The sequence below is a fragment of the Siphateles boraxobius genome, unplaced genomic scaffold (assembly GCF_051911475.1).
Source record: "Siphateles boraxobius isolate OS27281-9 unplaced genomic scaffold, OSU_SipBor_1 13, whole genome shotgun sequence".
In the NCBI taxonomy this organism is placed as follows: Eukaryota; Metazoa; Chordata; class Actinopteri; order Cypriniformes; family Leuciscidae; genus Siphateles; species Siphateles boraxobius.
In genome coordinates, this window is record NW_027508733.1 from 20,053,591 (window position 1) to 20,074,817 (window position 21,227).

Below are 21,227 nucleotides of genomic sequence, written 5' to 3' on the forward strand. Positions count from 1 at the left end.
TTTGTTGTGTCACTCTAATCCAAGGCTGTGAGCATAAGCAGTTTAGCATTAGCAAAAACACGTCTTAATCTATTCAAACGACAACAATCTAGAGAAACGTCTTCTGCAGCTAAGTTCAACGGCTAATTAAGCCCTGTCACATCCTTGTCAGAACTGCCTCGTTCTAACCCACTGGGACTTTACCGCATCTGTGTGTGGGTTCGTACATTTGTGTACGTGTTTGAGGGTGAAGGTTTTAGCCGTCCCAGACTACCCATTTCACGAAGCTCCAAGCATTTTGCTGCCTTTTTTACTCCTAGCAAATTCAAAGCGACATTGGTAAATTGGCTGCTGCAAATTGGCCCGTATGGGCCTTTGTTTAGCATGCAGATGGGTGCGAGAGCTGCCTGAACACAGGGCAGAGGAACAGAATGTATCGCAAGAAAGTATTTGAGGCGCCACGATCACTGCAGTCGCCATGGGTCAATGTGTTCAAAATGTTAACGCCAACTGTCAATCACATTACTTCCTCATTGTCTTGATCAGAATAAAAAATGAAACCATAATTTGCTTTTCTCCATTACGAATACAATCCTAGATGGTGCTGGTAAACCAGAATAGGTTTCTTTTGGTAAAGCTGATTAAAGTAGTCAATTTGACACTGCAGATCAATGTCAGCATTTCCAAAATATACAATTACAAGAGCAAATGTGAATAACAATTGAATTTGGTAGCTAAATAAAACAAAAACGACTTAAGTTAATCAAATTACGTCACCAAAATGAAAATATTAGCAACAAAATTACAATTTTTTTCTTCAAATTTTAACATTAGCATTTTACCAAAACACTGTTTGATTTAAGGTGCTGTGAATTCTATTGGTCAAAAATTATCAAATAAAAAATAAACAGCCGAATATAAAAAAAAAACATACAATATTCTCAATTCACCTGGCAAATAAAAATACATTTTGGTTTCTGTTTAGGCATATTACCAACAGAGCTGAAAGGATTTCTGTTTGCTAAAACAACATTTTCATTTAAATACATAGCATTTCTTGTTTTGTACCCTCCATTTCCACATGTTTTCATTCCCTGAAAACCATAAATTCAAGAGATTCAGAGATAAACTTTGAGAGCTGCCTCATTTAACCTGAGTCAGAGGGGTCTAGCCTGAAGCTAACCTGAAAGAAAACACTGCCAAGAACAAAAGATTCTCTCTCATATGCTTTGGCATTCAAGTGGCTTTCTGTTCTCTAGGGAAAAAACAAACTGGCTGCTCTTTTTTATTGCTGCTGAGGCTGGAACAACATGTCAAGTTTCCCAAAAGAGGATGAACAGTGTTAGCTAATCTATGAGGGAAGAGCTAATCTTTAATGTGGCAAAAAATCTAACTGGTGGGTGATGAACCAAAAATAGGTTGCAGGTCTGATAGGGTTGAGAATAGCAGGAAAAAAACAATGCTAAACGTGAATTTAAATGTGTTTCTTGCTGTCTATCAAAGTTATGTCAACTGTGAATGAAAATAGAGAGCAGTAAGACTCGGTTGAGCATTGCAATTTGATCAGTCCAAGAGACCCGAACAACACTGCATCCAAGCTTCTGGATCCATTCAGGAATGTTGACAGTGTATTGTATTGTATCCAAATTGGTGCGCTCCGCCAGAGCCTGCTCTCTTATCTCCAGTCACAGGAAGAATAGAGATGCTGGAGGCATTACAAGTCACCGTTGGCATACCTTGGCACATGGCCATGATTAGGAATGGGCAGTTGTCACCAGTCCTCCACATGAAAGCCTTATGCTTACTGGGAGTTGCAATCCTTTGAAGAAAACAGCCCAATGGTGTTCAAAGCAGATGATATTGCTCACGGCAGACATTGCTTTTATATCCTGCGCTCATTAAACCAGTCCTACCGCAAATATTTGCAAAAAGAGGCCTGTGGAAGAGTAGCTGAGCAGAGTCCTTGTTCATTTGTTACTTCTTTCAGAGGCTCAACTGGTGGATCATGAACCAAAAATGGGTTTGATAGAGCCAAAACAAAAAGCCAATTAAAATAAATAATTTAAATAAATACAATACAATACATAGACTCCTTTTTGAGAGGCTAGCTAGCTGTCTCGGACATTTATAGTTTATCTGGAGCTTCTTTAGAGCGTCACGTTGACGGTTGGCACGTTTTCGTGATTAATGCATGGCAAGTGAATGAGCAGCAGTTAAAAATAAAAAAGGGCAAATCCTTCCAACTGAGTGATTGGGTAATTTATTCCCATCACAATGTGATATATTAGTGCTGTGTTTTCGACACCCCTGATGATGAAGCATTTGGTGGGTTGATTTTCAGGTGACGCCATTTTAGTGGAGCGTGTTTTTGCTCTTTGTGAGAATTGAGGCCGTAAACAAGCGCAAGTAGACACAAGAAGCAATAGTCAAGATTACTGTCTCAGCCACATCATTCTGTCTTGGATGATGTAGTCAAGATCATCCGAGAGAAAGGAGTGATAAGTGCACTTTCACAGATGTGAATGCGATGGAGTGAGAGTAGAGGGGCGAATGCTGGAACAAGGGGCGACAAACATGTTGCCATTTCAGTTCGTGTACAGACACCATCCGTATAGGTGAGAAAAAACGCTGCCAGGGAGATGCATGCTTATAGCCTCAACGGTACGGGCTGTTGGCACACTTGATTTAAAGGGGATGGTGCTTGTTAAAGCTGATGCGAGCCGAAAGCACTCGGGTTTCATGCACTCACACTCACAGCCACAAGGTTTATCGAGAGCAATTACAGGCCGTCCGCGGGGAGCCCATTACGACGCTTGGCTTTATGGCTCTGCAACTGGTATAGGATCCATCCAGGATCTGATTTAGGATTTCCTAAACTCAGAAAAATGTACATAAAATTTAAAGCACATACAATGAGTCAAGCCATAAAAAAACTGAACTCGCTCCATCCATCCATCCATCTTCAAACATTTTTCAAACATTCGGAATTGGTCTTGAACCTTGCTTGTCTAATTCAGAACTACAGATATTCAGATAATCTCTTTGAATTTCAGATCATTTTAAGTCTACTTTTAAGGCACTGTCAATCCAAAGCTGAATGGTACACAACCCTTCCTAAAACTAAGTATAATTAATGTAAAATACCCTTTGGGACATCATGAGCAGTTTTTGTATGGGCTTAAAATTTGAAAAAACAATTTAAGATATTTTATGACCCACAGGAAACTGTGATCTAGTACAAAACCACCAGTAACTTGTATCAACCCCGTCTGGAAATTCAAGCTGGTCTTTGCCGCAGAGAGGCGTTCAGATTGCAAAATCTATTTGCCAAACTACGTTTTGGGAATTCTGTGCACTTTTAGTGCCAAACTTCAACAATTGCTTTAATGAAACAAGATTAGGAAAGTTGCCAAGTTCTAGAAAGTCTTCCTAAAAATTTTTCCTCTTTTTCCAGCTGCCTCAGTTACACTAACACTCTGCAGCATTCATCATATTCCCCCCAACAGTAGGGATACATTTTTCACTGGCTCACAGCCCTGATTGGCAACTTTAAAAAAAAGAAAGAAAGAAAGAAAATCCTCATGCTGTGGCTCTCTGATGCATGAAGACTAAAGCTTGATACCACAGGTTATTAGGTAGCGTATCGATGTGTACCTATGCCGAAAAACTCTCCAGAACAACTCAACCATGTTGATTATTTATCTAAATTAGTGGTTTTCAATCCTGGCCCTGAGGAGGACCCACTGCTCTGCACGTTTTGTGTCTCCCTTATTTAAGACACCTGATTCAGGTCATCAGCTCATTAGGTGAGAGCTTTATGAACTGAACTGAGGCGTGTCAGATAAGAGAGACATTGGAAATGTGGAGAGTGGTATGTCCCCAAGACTAGGATTGAAAACCACTTATCTAAATAATACTAGTCTAAATGACTTTAGACATTTTGGAATGACTCAAAATGACTCCACCCTACAAACTCAAACAACAAACTAACATGCGGCAACTGCTAATAATTTTAAATATGTCCTTAAACCTCATTAATATGCTTTAGCTACTTCACCTTCAAGTTCCAACTTGCCATATATGGAATATGCAAATTAATTCAGACAGTAAGTGTCTTATGATTGGCTAAACAAAGAATCCGACCACAGCCTGATGTCAAATACAAATATATAATTTTATTAAATATACTATACTTAATATCATATGGGGGTTTGTATACTGTATATAATATTTATAAGGGCGGGGGGATTCTGACTGGCATTCATATAAAAATTGCTTGCAAAGAATTAAAAGGGAAAAAAAGACAAGCTGGAAATGTATACCTCTACTCAACTCTTTAGCACTCTTCACCACACGCTCCTGTTGATGTGATGTTATAATTAAGAAATCTTCATTAGTGCAAACACTATCTAAAGACCCAGAAGGCCATGATTAATCTGTCTGTGCTCAATATTAGTTGATGCAGGACCTCAGTGGTACAGCTCACTGTCTGTCTTGATTATTTTCAGATCTGACTCCCCTAGCTCACACTAGACGGCATGTAACATCCCCTCCACTTTTTTCAGCTGTCGATCAGTCTGCTAGTCTTGACAAAACTTCCTTCAAGATAAAAGAAAATGCCGTTAGGTTAGATTAGTGCATTGTTTAACCTTGCCACAAGCATGCAAATTTCAACAACTTGCCATTTTCTCCCGTGAAGGCAAACTAATAATCAGGGCTTGGGGAAAAATGTCACAAAAATGCCCCAGATATGTGGGGGAAAATAAACATTCAGCTACCTCATTATAAGTGCATCTGCAATCTAAGTGCTAATATTCTGTATCAATTAATTATTTGGGATTAAACTGTTTAACTATTTGTAAGGTATTCATCCGATTCTGAGTGTTTCTTCCGATCTCCTGCTTGCTGTTTTCTTACAAAATGTGTGTTTTTCTCCCCTCAGTCAACACCGCCAGATACAAAAATAACCGGCACAATATGTATAATAAATATTGACAAATTCAGCATTCTAGCATGAAAGAATGGATTGAGACAACATAATGCATTTTCAGATGCATCTACTGAATGCTACTGAATGATCATACGTTACTTTTCAACCAAGACAATGCTTCTGCCCAAGTTGAAAAAACAACCAAGAAGTGGCTTGAGGCTCATCTTTTGACCTGGTCTGAGTCCAGATTTGAACCCTATAGTGAATATTTGGTCTCATATTAAACTCAAACTGACTGGGAGAGATTTTTCAACCATGCATGAACTGTTTGAAGCCATTAACATTGAGTTAAAGAACACTGACTTTTCTTCCTGTAAAAAGCTGTCTGCAACACGGCTTAAACTGTTAAAGATAACAAAGAGGCCTGCTAAGTTACTTTATTCACAGTATTTGTGCAATTCTTGCTAATTTCCTGAACAGTGATGTGTGACTAAAATTGTTAAGACCATTAAAAGACCACTAAATATTTAGCAATTTTTGGCTAGGCCCCTTTTTTGTGTAGACACAGAAAAAATATTCAAAATTACCTAAAATAAAATAAAAATAAAAACTCACCAGAGCCTGTCTGATGTTTTTGAACTCAAGAAAGAGCACTGTAAAGATAAAGACCAACTAAGGATGCAGACTCAATTTTCCCCAAAAAATGCTGTCGGAGGAAAGTGATTGGTGTGATGCTGGTGACTTGCTCCTCCAAAACACTCCAAAGTGGCTCAATAATATTTAGATCTGTTGATTGTACAGGCCATGGGACTTCACTTTCATTTTCATCAAAGCATTCTGTCACAAGTCTTGCTGATAGAACCCCCTTTAGGGTACAGTGTTTGAATCATTAGGTTCACATGGTCCTCCAGAATGGTTCGGTAGATGGTTCCGTAGGTCTTGGCATGCAGTGATGCGCCGATCAAGCACAGTAGGTTGATGATGATTCCAAACCAATGATTCACTGCGTGCTTCACTCTGGGCATCAACAGTTTGGGAGTTAAGCCTCATTGGGATGTGGAAAAGACAGTGAAGGTGGAGTCATCAGAGAACAATACTGTACATGTTTTAAATTGTCCACAGCCCAAGATTTGCACTGCTGGCACTAATGAAACCAACATTTGGCATTGGCACGAGTGACCAAAGGTTGGGCTATAACAGCCCGCCCATGAATACTGACTGTGGAGCTCCAGACGAACAGTTTTGGTTGAAACAGGAGAGTCGAGGTGCACATCTAATTCTGCAGTGAGTTGGGGGGCTGTGGTTATGTTTTTTGGATATAATCTGTGTTAGCACCTGGACATCTCTTTCAGACAGCTTCCTCTTGTGTCGACAGTTATGCTTGTTGAATGTGGTTCGTCCTACGTGGTGGTATGCTGACATTACTCTGGATACCATAGCTCTCAATACACCACAAAGACTTGCTGTCCTGGTCACAAATGAGCCAATGAGAGGCACACCAACAATTTGTCCTCTTTTGAACTCTGATATTTCTCCCATTATGTTATGTGGATTGCAATAACTCATGGACAGCTGCGCCATTGCTCTGCTAATTCAACCTTCACAGTCTGCTTTTACTGATGGAATGTAAAATCAGTGAAGACTGACCACCAGACCGCATATATACAGTATATAAGTGTGAAACATCCAACACTATACTGGCCAGTGTTTCAACGTACCTTTATACGACATAGATGTACTAAAACCCCAAAAGGTTTTCATGTGCGTTTTTCACATACAGATGACAATGTTGTCAAAAAGTCAGTTCACACGGAAAACGACAAAAATACTGTATTATTCATACCCATCCAGTCGATGGCGATGTCACTTTGTAAAGAAACATTACACTCCGATAGACTGAACAAGTAATACACATGCGCATGACGTCACCGTTTTCACAAACTCACGTTTTACATGAGTTTCCAGTCCCCCAAAACGCTGTTGTCGTGTAAATGAACGTCGAAAACGCCGTTCAATTTTCAGTTGAAAACGGTGTCGTGTAAACAGCCCTTCAGTTTCATTGTCCAACCCCTGTAATTAATAGTAAGGCTGTATGAAAAGGACAACAAAACTGGCTGGGATGTTTATGTCATCACACTAGGCCGAGGACAAACTGATTTTGTGGTGGATCTAAGTTAATAAGCATCAGGCATGACTCCAGCTCATAAATCTTCCCCACATATTTGACTTAACAAACACTTCACAATCAGGCAGATCTGGTGGGAATTGCTTGCACTCACTAAATTATGAGCTGGAAGGGAGAGATATATGCAGAAATTGTGTGCGTGGGGTTTGGAAGTCTTCGCAGGCGATTACCTGCATAGAAAGCATTGGTTTAAAATGTGATTCAGCAAGCCACAGGCGGCATTAATGTCCCTTCATTCTCACTCGGGATTGCGCACCTTTATTCAAAGGCACTTTCTGTTCTCTCTCAACAAATATTTAAGTTACGGATTGGGATTTAATTAGAGAAGTGATAGAACTGAACAACTGCATGATATTAACATACGCAAGTGGCATGAAATATGTTTTGAAGTGCATTCTGCAGCACTGAGAATAATTAAGCATGTCACATGCTAATAAACTTTTTATTAAATTCACAAATGATTCGCTTCACACACAAAAAAGGAAGTTTGTATCATGGCATACATGTTTATGCAGTTCTTTTTGTTCAATTTCTTGAATTTAAGAAAGCCAATTGAACAGAAATTGCCAGGTACATGTACTCCTTAAGATTTGACAAGAGTAGATTTAGAGGGAGTGGCTGGCAGGGAAGCGTTCGAGACAAAATTACAGGAGCTAAAAGCTACATTTCTTCAGAGTGAATGATTCATGGAAATTTAATGGGGTTAAAGACCCCCCCTAAAAAAATACATTAGGGATCTCTGTGAAATGCTATTAATATTTTAATGCAATGTTTTAATGCGTTCAAAAATGCTTTTACCTCAATTCGAGCATCAGGAAGAGTTGCAATTAGCATAATATATTAATTGGCTCAGTGGGTCTGTTGATACACACACTACACTGTGTATCGAACAGCTGGCCTTTGAACCTGCCGGTTTGGTGGTGTTGTAGGTGTATTGACATTGGTAGTGGTCGCCATGGAAACTGGAAGTTTCTGTTGGAAGCAGGTGAGCTTCAAAGGACTGATGTGGTTGTGATGAGAACAGACAGTCTTTGAATCACATTACACCGGAGACTGGGCGAGCAAACAAATTAACCTGACACGGGCTTCAGCTCCTCTTTGATCATTCTTATTGAAGAGGTGTGCGTGATTGTACATTAACCACTGTTCTCGCACAAAAACATCCATACTGGTCCTCTCGAGATGTAATTTAAAAATGCTATTCCAGGTAAGGAATTTATGTTTAACAGAAATCGTGACAAGGCGGAGATGCAACCCTGATATGCTGTGTCATGAGTAGGGGTCGACCGATATGTGATTTTCAGGGCCGATGCCGATACCGATTATTACAGATCAAGTAGACCGATAACTGATATTCTAAAACCGATATATAGCCTATGTCTGGTGTAAAAATGTAAGTTAATGTCAAAATTAAGAATAACAAGTTTTAAAATAAAACTATTTTAAACATATCTTTAAATATGAGAACTGTTAATAATAACATTATTATTATTATTAATAATAATAACTAAAAATAAATGTGCAGGGAGCACCCAGCAGCATTCTGTAAAACTTAAAGACTCTATTTTAATGGTTAAATTTTAGTAATCAAAAAGAATTTCTAATTAATTTAAATCATCAAACTTATTCAATTTATTTTCAGTTTAACAAAAATTACATGTTTAGGGCCCAATGAAAAAAACAAACTTTTATTTTGATGGGTTGCCGTGGAGATCTTTGAGTTTCTGTGTGTTTATGATATGACGATAACTTTTCTCAGTTGAAGCTTTAAAAAGCTCATGAAGTGACTAAGCGGCTCTGGAGAGGATGTTTATGCAATCATGTCCTCATATAATGATGCGGCTGAGGCTGAAAACAGCGCAAGCGTCACGCGCGCTCCAGTGTGTGTGTGTGGTAAATGAAATCACGCGTCTGCACTAGGGATGGCCCGATACCATTTTTTTTCAAACCGATACGAGTACGAGTATTTACATTTGTGTACTTGCCGATATCGAGTACCGATACCGATATTTCTACCGCAAAAGTAACTATAGGCTCCCAGAAAAGAAGACAGAAGACTATTTTAGAACACAGGTTAGAAGAGTTTCTTCTCTGCTTGTTTTAACAAGTCTAAAAATAAATAATAATGAGTAAAATAATAAATGTATTAACACACAAACCACTGTTAATTTAACATAAAAGCAAGCAGTTACTGCGTGCATGGTCTGACATGACTGAATGCGCCCAAAGTGCGCTCCCTTATGTCACGGAGCGCGCGGCTGTCACTGAGCGCGCGCCTTCACCTCTCCCCGATCTCACACGCTCCTTGTCACCTGAGTTCTAGAACTGCACTTCCCATCATTCCCCTCTGCTATCATTAGGTTCCATCCCTGCCTGGTTTCTCCATTCAGTCTCATCACTCCCACCTGTTAATCGTTACCTACCCTTTATCTGGACTGCTCAGTTCTATGTTCTTTGCGAAGTCTTGTTTTGCCACGCTACATGCTGAAACGTGTGCATTTGTTTCATGTCAGTGATTCCTTGTTTTATTACCTGTTTGAATAAAGTGCTGCAGATGGATTCGACTGCCTCTTCTCCGTCATTACACCTTAATAGTCTAATTCCTAAAAAGCTGACAGTTCATCGCGATCTCACACATCTGTTATTATCAATGAAGCTGACTGCACAATGAATCTTTCATAATATCCACACTTTGTTTGTTATAATTAGAGGATTTGCCAGCATACAGAATTCAGCACTGAACAAAAAAGTTTTGAGCAGTGAGGGGAGTCTATCTTAAATGCTTCTGATTAGCCATTGCGTTCAAAAAATCAACACACATGTCTGTGATTGGCTACATCGCTCAACGCTGCAAACATGTTATGAATAGAAACTCTGGCCTGTAAATCGTTTCTATTTTGTTTTAGTTGTTCTTCTTGCTTTTCTGCAACAGATGAATGAAAATCTATTAGTTTTAATATGTTGTATTCATAGATATTTCTAGTTTGCGGGAGTCCCGCGAATCGTTTTATTCTCCCGGAACCCGCACACACAGAGTGAGTGCATTACCGCCCGCGCTCGCGCTCGCGCTCGACCATCAGATCTAGTGCCGCGCCGCACTCTTTTGCGTTGGGAGTGCACGTCCCTATGCCTCAGTTCACCTCGACAAAGCACTCGCGGCGGCCAGTTTCGTTTCGCAAAATGTACGTGGTATCGGGGCGTGGTATCGGCGAATTTTTATGAGTACGAGTACGAGTATATGAGGACAGTATCGACCCGATCCCCGATGCCAGTATCGGTATCGGGCCATCCCTAGTCTGCACCATTCATTTAGAGTCACGCAGGATTCATATTTAAATAGTCTTTTTGCGATTTGAAATTAGATTTGATTTTTACTGACCTGCTTTTTATTAATTCATCAAGAAGTTGACAAATTCCGTGACATTCCGCTTTATACAGTAAATTCCGTTTTATGACTGGATTCCGCGATTCGGTCCATGTTTTCTGCATCGCGGACATCACAGGACCCTATTATATTGAGGTGTTTTGCAACTTCAGTGTAGTAATTTATTGCTACTTCAGCAAAGTCTGCTGCTGCCTTAACTTTGGGAGACAAGGCAACTGATGCGTGATCAGTGCAGCAGTTCTAGTCAGCGAGTGCTGTCGGTGTGAGTGCTAAACTTTCAGTGCCTTCAGCTTTCCGCATTGATTGGCCGGACTCGTGACTCCCATCAAAACAGATGTGCGGGACATTGCATTGGTCTAGTCTACAGAGTGGTGAGTTCCGACAGAGGTGGCTGCGTCAGAGCTAAATATAGCGCATTTCAAATTTAAATTATTTTATCGGCAAATCGGTTTTGAAAATGGCCGATACCGATAACCATAAAAATGCTCAATATCGGCGCCGATAATCGGTCGACCTCTAGTCGTGAGTGCCATATATATGTCATTCATGTATACATTAAGAGCAAACAACCCATATACAGTATATATATTACTATCTGCCCGCTTTCTCCACCACATTTCCCTTTTATTTGAGCCAAACCAGATGAATCATGATTTGACACAAAAAGTATTTTCCATGAAGCACTGCAACGATGTAATCAAATTAAAAATTGTCAAAACATAAAACTATTGATATAAAGTTGTTGATTATAAAACAATACATTTGAATGTATTGTACAATATTCAGATATAAATAGCAGAATAACAGTTTTTTTCTTTAAGTTGTCATTTGAAGATTTTTAAACTACAATTTCAAATCAGTTTTTCTGGAGAAGATTATTGGGATTTTTACTTCCGGAAGCAAAAAACAAGAAATTCCCATGAAGCACTGCAAATGATATAATTGAATTAAAAACTGTCAAAACATTCAACTATTGATTTAAAGATTGATTATAATTATAAAAACAGTTAAAGTTACTGCACAATTTTCAGATATAAATACAAATGTAGCTTGAATGTAGCTTGAATGTAAAGTAGCTTCACATTTATTAATATGCTTTAAACATAAAGTAAAGTTTCTGCAAAAGAAGAACAGATTTTTAAGTTTTTATTAGAAGATCATTAAAAGTCAGTTCTTCTGGAGAAATTGAAATTGATTTTTACTTTCAGAACCTGACTGTTGGAGGGGAGGATTTGGGTGAAGGTGCGTTTCGCTCCACCAGAGCGATCGCAAGTCCGTCTGCCTCTCCTACCTGCTTCCTCTATTTTATCACTCCCATTTCCCTCTCTGTCTCACTTACTCTCTCTCATGACTGGGGCAGGATTGATCGCCCATGCTTCATTGCCTTGCAGCTGAACGTTTGGTTGTAATGTTTGGTTGGATGGTACAGCAAACACATTTAGGTGGGAGAAAGCAAGCATGCTGTGGAGGTCTGACATTGCTGTGGATTACACACATTTGCTGCGTCTCAGTACAGGTGTACAGCAGCTTGTTTAGGTTGACAGGACTCACCTGGGCTATATGTACCTGCATTCTTTTTTGTCACTATATTCATGTATCATCTCATATCTCACTATATAAATAAAAATATAGCCTATTACTTGATTTTGATTGGTCATAAAAACTAGATCACAAACTTAAACAAAAAAAAAACCCCTCCAATGTTGCCTTGGCAACGAACTGAAATAAATAAAAAGTTGAAGTTGAAAATGACTAAAACTGAATTAAAATTGTTGATTTTTCTCAGCTAGAGAAGCTCTCACGTTTGTCTCTTTTAAAGTTTAGAAGAGACCTCAACAACTTTACAAATTGTGCACCAAGTCAAGAACTTCAAATGCACCAAAGTAAAAATCCATAAATTCAGAGTTTAAGCTATATTATGAGTAATCTTGATTGCTGACACACTAAATGTTCTATGGTGTCAAATATTTCTCATATCTGATTTGAGTCTAATTTGATATCTCCTAAGAAATTTTACATTTAAATTTAAATAGATACAACAATGAGTGATATATTAGAATCCTCTCCTGAGCTTAGGAAAAGCAATACTGAGCAATAGATTTTTCCTCTGGGTACATATAATTTCTTGTCCATTTAAAAACACTTTTGAATCAATCTACGAATTGTTTTAAAGGATGCTGTTTATACCAGATCATGTAAGTGTGCATGTGTGTTATTTTATTACCTTTCTCACAAGTGGCTCCACCATAGCTGGGCAGACACAGGCATACAAAAGAGTTTATCTCGTCAATGCAGGTGCCTCCATTCTGACATGGATTGGACTGACAATCATCAATATCTGTGAGAACAAACAGAGACAGAGATTATAAAAATTCTGAAACAACTCGTTATGTTGAGATTTGTATTTACCTTTTCATTAAAGCTGAGAAAGTACCGCAGGTGCTATAAAATGGTACACCAGAAAGTTGCGATTCTGTATTTTTCTATTTTCAAACTTCCTAACATTGTCCTATCATTGCTATATTTCTAATTACTGAGATAAAATGTCTTGCTGGCCTTTCAGCAATGAACTTGTACAACATGTTGACTGAAATCGTTATAATAATGAGCTAGATCGTTTTTACAAACACTTTGTGAAAAAAAAAAAATGATTCAAACGAGAGCAGACCAGCAGGGAATATCAAATCTTTGTGTACGCAGGGGGGAAATAATCGGCCGGCTCTGCTGAAAATCTTATTTGCTGTGGCTTACTAATCTTACTTCAAGAACTGAACATTCATCTATGATTATGTGGTTTGTCTTATATCATATTTTAATCAAATGTTTGTAAACAAGATTAAGCACATATTTACATTTATATATTATGGTTTTCAATCTAGAGAAAAATTTAACAGACACACATGTGCTATTTACACTAGTTTACCTCAAATCAATTTCAAGTGTACCATACAAAGCACATTTGCATAGTCGTCACTGGCACATTTCCAGATATTTCAGTATGACAGCAGGGATGGTAAACTTGACATTTTGTAATCTCATTTGGCAAGATAATGCACTATAAAAGTTGACTGTAAATAAGCAGTGCGCAAAACGCATAATGATTTGGACATCAGCTTTTTATTAGAAATCTTCAGGACGCAATCTGTTGAGGTTCTTCTTGTGTAACCTAAATTGGATACACAGAACAGAACAGGTAGACCTACAGCTAAATATAGAAAGTTTAACATTCTTGAACTTTGAAACCAAATTTCCAATGCTTCTCGAACTCTCATCCTTGTATTTACACACACATAAAAACATATATCCTCATATAAAATTAGACCCGGGTCAGTGGGGTGCATGCAGACATGGACACACATACTCTAAATCCAATAGTGCACCTGCCTGCAACAATTTTTTATGCTCATCCTGAGCTTGAGGGCAAAATCAATTAAGACACAGCTGGCAAACGAGAGCCTCTAGCCTACAAACCATCTGAGTGCATCTCCTGGGCTCCAGAGAGGGCAAAGGCAGAGGGCGGCTGGATCATCTCCACTTTGCCTGGAGTATAAACCATCCATAGCTGGATTAATGAGGTTTTAGAGGCAGAAGAAACATGCTGGGATGAAAGCGGAGCAACGCTGTATCAAAGCGACACAGTGGTAGCGCTATCATTGAGTCAAAGTTTCAGCTGATTTTAAGCATGTCTAGACGTCCAATCCCAGGATTACAGAGCGTGGGTAACAGAGTCATGCTTCTCTCATTAATACATCCAAACATTGTACACTTCTACAGTACAATGCAGGAGCCAACTATAACCTTTTAATGAGTAGATACTTTTCAGTTAAACGAAAATGTACAGTGTAGACTGATTCGCAAATTAATTATTCTTTTGGGTGGTTCCTTTTAGAAAACAAACAAACTAAATAAAACCACACACGCACAAAAAAAAAACAGTATGACCAGTGTAAATCAATTCCCATGAAAAGTTTAGTTTCAAATTTACAGCACGACAAGTACATTTTGATTCCTGAATGAATGATTCTTATGAGCTGTTCTTTTCAGTGAATCAAAAATAAAGAGGAAGAACAGTGTAATTCAATTCCCAAACAAAAGACTCTTATGAACCAGTTTGTTTCAATGAATCAAAAACCCACAGTGCGACAAGTGTAGTTTTAGTCATGAATGATTGATTCTTAAGAGCAGTTCTTTTCAGTGAATCACACTTAAGAATCAATCAGAGCGCTCTCACTAACTAAAGTTATTTATTTTGTCATGTCCAGTTCGAGAATGAAACTGGAACTTTTTTATGTTCAGTGTTTGTATCTAATTTAATAGATATACGTAATAGTGTATTTTAAAAGGCCTGTGAAAAGCATATTTTGCAAATATTTAAATGAGAACATTAAATTTAAACCAAATAAAAATTTTAGTGGTTCAACAGATTTAATTAACTCTTTCCCCGCCATTGGTGGACATTTCCATCTTTCCGCGTTTTCACTGTTATGCGGTAGGGGGCGCTATTAGGCATCTTGTGAAAGAGTACAGAATCTCCTAAACATAACACAGATGAAGACGACGCAGAAACATGCGATAGCATTGGTAATCATGTGCATATGTAAAATAACAAGATAATCAAACATTAAACAGCAAATAAATCAAAACTGCCTAATTTTACAGAATGAAATGTCGACCCAGGACGAGCTATAGGACTGTAAAGCTTTGGGTGTTGATAGACTCGATCTACTTCATCTGTGTTTTGATCATCATTCTGAATCTGATCCAGAAGTAGTAGTAGTAGACAATTACGAGATTTTCTCAACTTTTTGCTCAAAATATTGCTTTTTTAATGAAACTTACACACATTCAAGTGTTTATAAAAAAGGAATGCATGAAGCTAGAATAAAACAGAAAGGGGGGGGGGGGGGGGGGGGGGGGGGGGGGTTGGGGGGTTCTGAATCTTGGGCTCTGAATCCCCCGGAATGGATCAAACTGGTCGAAGAAAACCACTCACCTCTGAAATGAACTAAAAATGGAGTAAACATCAAATGAGCCACTGAGATTTACACACTACCTGCCTTGGGCTTGAATGGCCCCTTTAGACATACATATTGACTGGGCCTCTCTACTTCCTCTGGAGACCAATAGTATTTTGGCAACAACCTTAGTAAAACAAGTGTCCTGAGAGCTCACCGGACAGGAAAAGAGGCCACGTGAGACAAACAAGGCCAGTACTTTGTGCCGAAAACATTGTACAGCTGAGGGCAGCCTTAGCCATTCAACCCTGTCCCTTCTGACATTGGAGTTTTCCGCAGCTTCCGAGAGCTGGAGGGAAGATGCTTAGTTTGGCATTGGCCAGATTTATGTTTTCAATTTCAGCAGCTGCTGGGGCATTTGTAAATGACGTGCCAAATAAAATGTAAACAGTCCTCCCTTCCCTTATAAATGAGACCTCAAATGCAATCAACTATTTCACGGCCAAATGATCCATCCAGCGTTTTTTCATGGGATCAGAATCTAATAACGTTGCGAGAAGAGAAAGATCAATACCACAAAGCAAGGACTCTCTCCACAACTTCTCTCGGATGATATTTTATCACGCCGTGCTTCTGGCTTCAAATAATAATGATTGAAAACGCGAACGGATCTGACAGTGGCCGATTTGCAATGCATCAGCTGTCTGGGACTCAGCACCTCTCTCTGTCCTCGTGTTGTTTGCACCTCGAAGCCTTTGCTCAAAGCCATCAAAGTGCTCTTCTTCCATCTTGTCCTTGTATATAGACACTAAACTGTTGGCTCGGCTGCTTTGTGCAGACTCTGAAAGTACATCATGGAAGGTGACGACTCTAAAATGCTTCGCCAAAAAATATTATTTTAATGTATCAGCACTTTTCCCCATTAAATGTTTATATAATCCAAAGTTTTCTGTTTTGACCTTCCGCTTCTTGTCAGAAAACTTTTTCCAAAGTTCTCCAATTCCCCAGAGAAGGAGGAGTTTATGAGAGCCCTGAAGATGTATGACAAAGACAAGACAACCCTGACATTTCCTCAAAGGATTAGAATCACGGCAGTCGTCAGCGATGACTTTCAAAATGAGCACACTGAAATTCTGAGGTTTCCGTGACATTATTTTATAACTCTTTAACATTTGAAAGATACATTACACTCTTCCAGAGAGGCGTGTGTCCTGTTTCTGTTGATTATTTTCATCGTAATTGCTTCGGCGGTGCGAGAATGGCTTTTTCAGCATGGAGAGCTTTATGGAGTGTGCCCTTGGAGTGGGATAATCAGCAAACGGGAGCGGGTGATGAGCAACAAAAATGAAACAATAATATATAAGTGTAAAGGGATGCAGCACTGGCAAACACTTGTAATCTTTTCCTCAAGTTGATATTACTGAGGCGGCAGTCTACAATAACATGCCTGTGGGAACAAACCCTGCTTTCAGAACACTGATGAAAAGGAGTCGTCAATTTGCGTCTTAGAAGAGTCTCTTGAGACCCTCCTAATAATGCTAACATGATATGGGTCCTGGAAATTGCCATGTTTTCAGCCGAGTTTCATTTCATTTCATCATAACTTTGGGTTCGCATCAAGTTCTGGATTGTTTGTTTAAATTTTCACTAGGGTTGTCAGTTTTTATGATTAATCAATTGTAGTATTTATTTTAATATTTGATGAGAATAAATATTAAAATTATTCCAAATTAATCAAATATAAAAAAAGTAATAAAATATTTTAATTAATCACAGTGTTTGAAATTAATAAATTAGATATTATATTAAAATAAGATGGATGGATGGATAGATGATAGATAGTCACCCACTGGGATCAATACTTCCATCAATACAGCTCTGACATTTCTTCATTTAAAGGATTTCGGACCACTGACAGCGACTGCCACGCCAAAAGATTGATACATGTAGTTGCGCAAACCACATGGGTGTGCTTCAATCAATAGAAGCCATTCAGTTATTGATAAAGTAGTTTTGAGATAAATGTAGACGTCTATACGAGAAAGGTTTACTGCTGTTATTAAAGTTAAATAAGGTTAAAAGGACCATGCGAACATGTATTCTGCTGTAGTCAAATGTGGTCTGAAACATATAGGGGCAAAATCACAAATAGATAGATAGATAGACAGACAGATAGATAGATAGACTGATAGATGGATGGATGGATGGATGGATGGATGGATGGATGGATGGATGGATGGATGGATGGATGGATGGATAGATAGACAGACAGACAGACAGACAGACAGACAGACAGACGGATAGATGGATGTATAGACAGATGGATATATACAGTAGACAGATAGATAGATAGGTAGACAGGCAGACAGACAGAGAGACGGATAGATGGATAGATAGATAGATAGATAGATAGATAGATAGATAGAGAGATAGATAGATAGATAGATAGATGTATAGACGTACAGACAGACAGATACAGACAGACAGGTAGACAGACAGACAAACAGATAGATAGAGGGATAGATGGATAGATACAGACAGACAGACAGACAAACCGATAGATAGGCGGATAGATAGACAGAGGGATAGATGGATAGAGACAGACAGACGGACAGACAGACAGATAGATAGATAGATAGATAGATAGGCAGACAGACAGACAGACAGACAGATAGATAGATAGATAGATAGATAGATAGATAGATAGATAGATAGATAGATAGATAGATAGATAGATAGATAGATAGATAGATAGATAGATAGATAGATAGATAGATAGATAAGACCAAATTATGATTACTAGTGAACTCTTCTAGACAAATGTGCCATGTCCAGATTTTGAGGAAAATCCTCATGTTTTTATTTTGATGGTTTGGGTCGAGTGTATAGTGCTTGTGTTTCAGCTAGGGGCACAATCTTAGTGAGCTGAAGTCAGACCGTGTCCAAACCACTGCTGACAGGCCTAGTGCAACAACTCAGGGAGCGTTACAGAAGCTAATGAGCAGAGGTGTCACAACATTTCAAACTGTTGCTCCTCAGATCTGACAGCGCTTCTGTTCTCTCTCTGGCGTGGGGAGGTCAAAATTGTCTTCAAACAGAGAACCAAAAAGAGAGAGTGTGTGTGTGGGGGGTGGGGGTGGGGGGAGGGGCAATGTGACGAAAAGAGAAATGCAAGAGGAATAGAGTGAGATGCAGCGCTCAAGAATTCCCCCAACCCAGTCAGGTAATCTAGACGGCCTGAGGGCTTATGCAGCTGAGGATGGATTTCGTAAACCCCCTCTAACCCTGGCTGTGATGCAATCCACACAGTTTGGGGGATCATGCGGGAATGAAGAGATTTGCCACATTTCTCTAGTTGGGGAATTTTCACTACGCGCTTTGAAACCCAACAAAGATCTAATCAATGTGTGAGATCAGTTGTTGCTGTCTAACTGGGATATAAATAACGAGATGTGTGCGAACACCACTTAAAAAGTCACCTCTTACTTTCCTCAAAATTGTCAAAATCAATCAGATATCAGCAGAAGGATGAACTTTGGATCATAAGAATAGGATCAAGGAAGCCGTGTAGCACAACATTTCTCAATCCTCCTCCCGGGGATCCTGCAGCACTGAATACTTTGCATGACTTTCTCACTTCAGCTCACTAATAGAGTCCTCTGTATTCACATGACTTCCACATGTTACTAACACATCTCAATTGACTCCAATAGTTGCTAAGCTTAAAGCTAAAAACAATGAAACTATTTTAATCCAATTAATTTGACAATCTGTACTCAATATTTGTGCTTACTATTTTTTGATACTTCTTGGTACTGGATAAAAATAAAAACGGTACAGAGTCAATTTTGTTGCAATGTATTCTTAGATTCATTTTCTGAAAAAAGGGAACACTGCCTTAAACAATAAAATACACAAATAAACAAATAAGATATCTTAAAAACCAACAAACAGACGACAGACTGACGGATGGATAGATAGATAGACCCAAAAAAAGACACACTTCGTGGAATTTCTTGTAAATGGCGAATTAGGTCTCAGATTAGTGAGATACCTAAAAAGGTTACAAACATAACAGCTATTTACTTTGCAGTGAAGTATAGCCTTCTTTTAGCATTATCATTAGCATCTCTGTTCTTCCGCACAGGCATCTGTGATAAGTATTTGTGATTCAACAGAGAGTGGCGTAAAAAGCTCAAAGCACTGGCACACCTTCACGTTATAGTGGTCCTGGTAAAGCAGAGATAAGAGGAACCCCCCAGCCCCCGCACCCCACCCCTCATAATTCATTTCCAGAACTCATTCCCAGGACAACACGTCCATCCAGCTGCCACAGCGATAAGAGGCTCCAAAACCCAGACACTTACTTCATAGGAAATCAATTTGTCCCCAAATGTACAGTAAATGACTAGGCTTTACAAATTCTGTTCCCATCCGACTGCAGAGGAACGTCACATGGAAGTTGACTGACACTGCTGAATCAGCATCCAATCAGAGGCCAGCACACATCATTTCATCCCCTCATCCGTAGAGCGTTAAGCCAACCATACACCACAACACTGAAGCTTGTCGCCCTGCGCAGATTCGGTTTTGTGTTTTCTAGTTTTGATGTTTTATTCTCTCTCTCAATTCTCATTAGTCTTTTTAACTGTCCTGTCTAATAATTAAAAGACAGACACTATGATTTATATCATACTGGCCCCAATCTCGCATTCACTGTGTACTACGTGTACAATTACTGTAACGTGACTAATTACTTAATGCACTGTTGCCTACATGGTTTACTTTTTCATTTGTTTTTAAAAATATCTCTAGTTGTGAAAAATAATACTATTATAGGTATTTGTATAATATTAAGTATGTTTTTACAGATTAATTTTATCATGTTTTTGTATTTTTTGTTTTTATATTTTATTTATATTTCGTTTTTAATATTAAGTTTTTTTTAAATGGCTTTTAAAATTTAGTAAATATTATGTACTTTTTATTTTACACAACAACAACAAAAACAACAAATAATTAAAATTTCTATGTTGGTTTTAGTGTTTGCTTTCTTTATTTATATGCTTTTAACAAGTGGTTTATTTGTGAAACATGAATAGGACTACAGAACAGAACAGAATAAATAAATAATTTAGTATATTTTTAGAATTTTAAGTAGTTTTTTTTTACAGATTTTAGATCAAGTTTTAACATTTTATTTTATATTTATATATTCATATTTATTTATATATTATTTTAGTTTTTAATCTCAAGTTCAATTTATTTCTTTCAAATTGCTTTCAAATGATTGTAGTAAATGGTATGCATTTTTAATTTCAAAATAATAAAGTAAGTTTTTTTTTTTAAAAAAGTCCTGTTAGTATTATTTAAATAACTTTAAATAAAATAACCCTGCTGTCCAAGATATTGGTATAAGCCTTTAAAAAAAATAATAATAATTTGCATTTGATTTATTGCATGTGACTAGCGCAATCCGAGGCTTTTTGCTGCAAACTTGAAAAACAAAAGGACAGTGAGTTTCGGTATGAAAGTGTGAGCTTGGCATTAGCTGCTGTAAACTGTAGCAATGTGGTGGTCCAGGACTTTATGGACAGCAGCAGGTGTATTCAACTTCTGTGATCGCATGGTGAGCCAAACTCATAAAAACTCGTTAATCTCCAGATCTGAGTTTTCTTTTGCTCCGCCCCCTGCTGTCGCGTTGGGCTGCCAACTGGGCCGCCCTCTACCTGTCTTTGCCAACATTAGTCTGACGGAGCAGATGGACCTGAGGTTGTCTGTGCGCGCCGGCCC

General features: G+C 38.5%; 1 protein-coding gene across 1 annotated transcript in view; it reads right to left on the bottom strand.

The window, feature by feature from the left end:
* ncanb (neurocan b) overlaps positions 1 to 21,227 on the bottom strand; it is a 148,854-nt gene that overhangs the window by 22,165 nt on the left and 105,462 nt on the right. Inside the window, exon 10 of the mRNA XM_077226413.1 lies at positions 12,704 to 12,817. Coding sequence (XP_077082528.1) covers positions 12,704 to 12,817 — 114 coding nt within the window. The remainder of the gene's footprint in view (positions 1 to 12,703; positions 12,818 to 21,227) is intronic.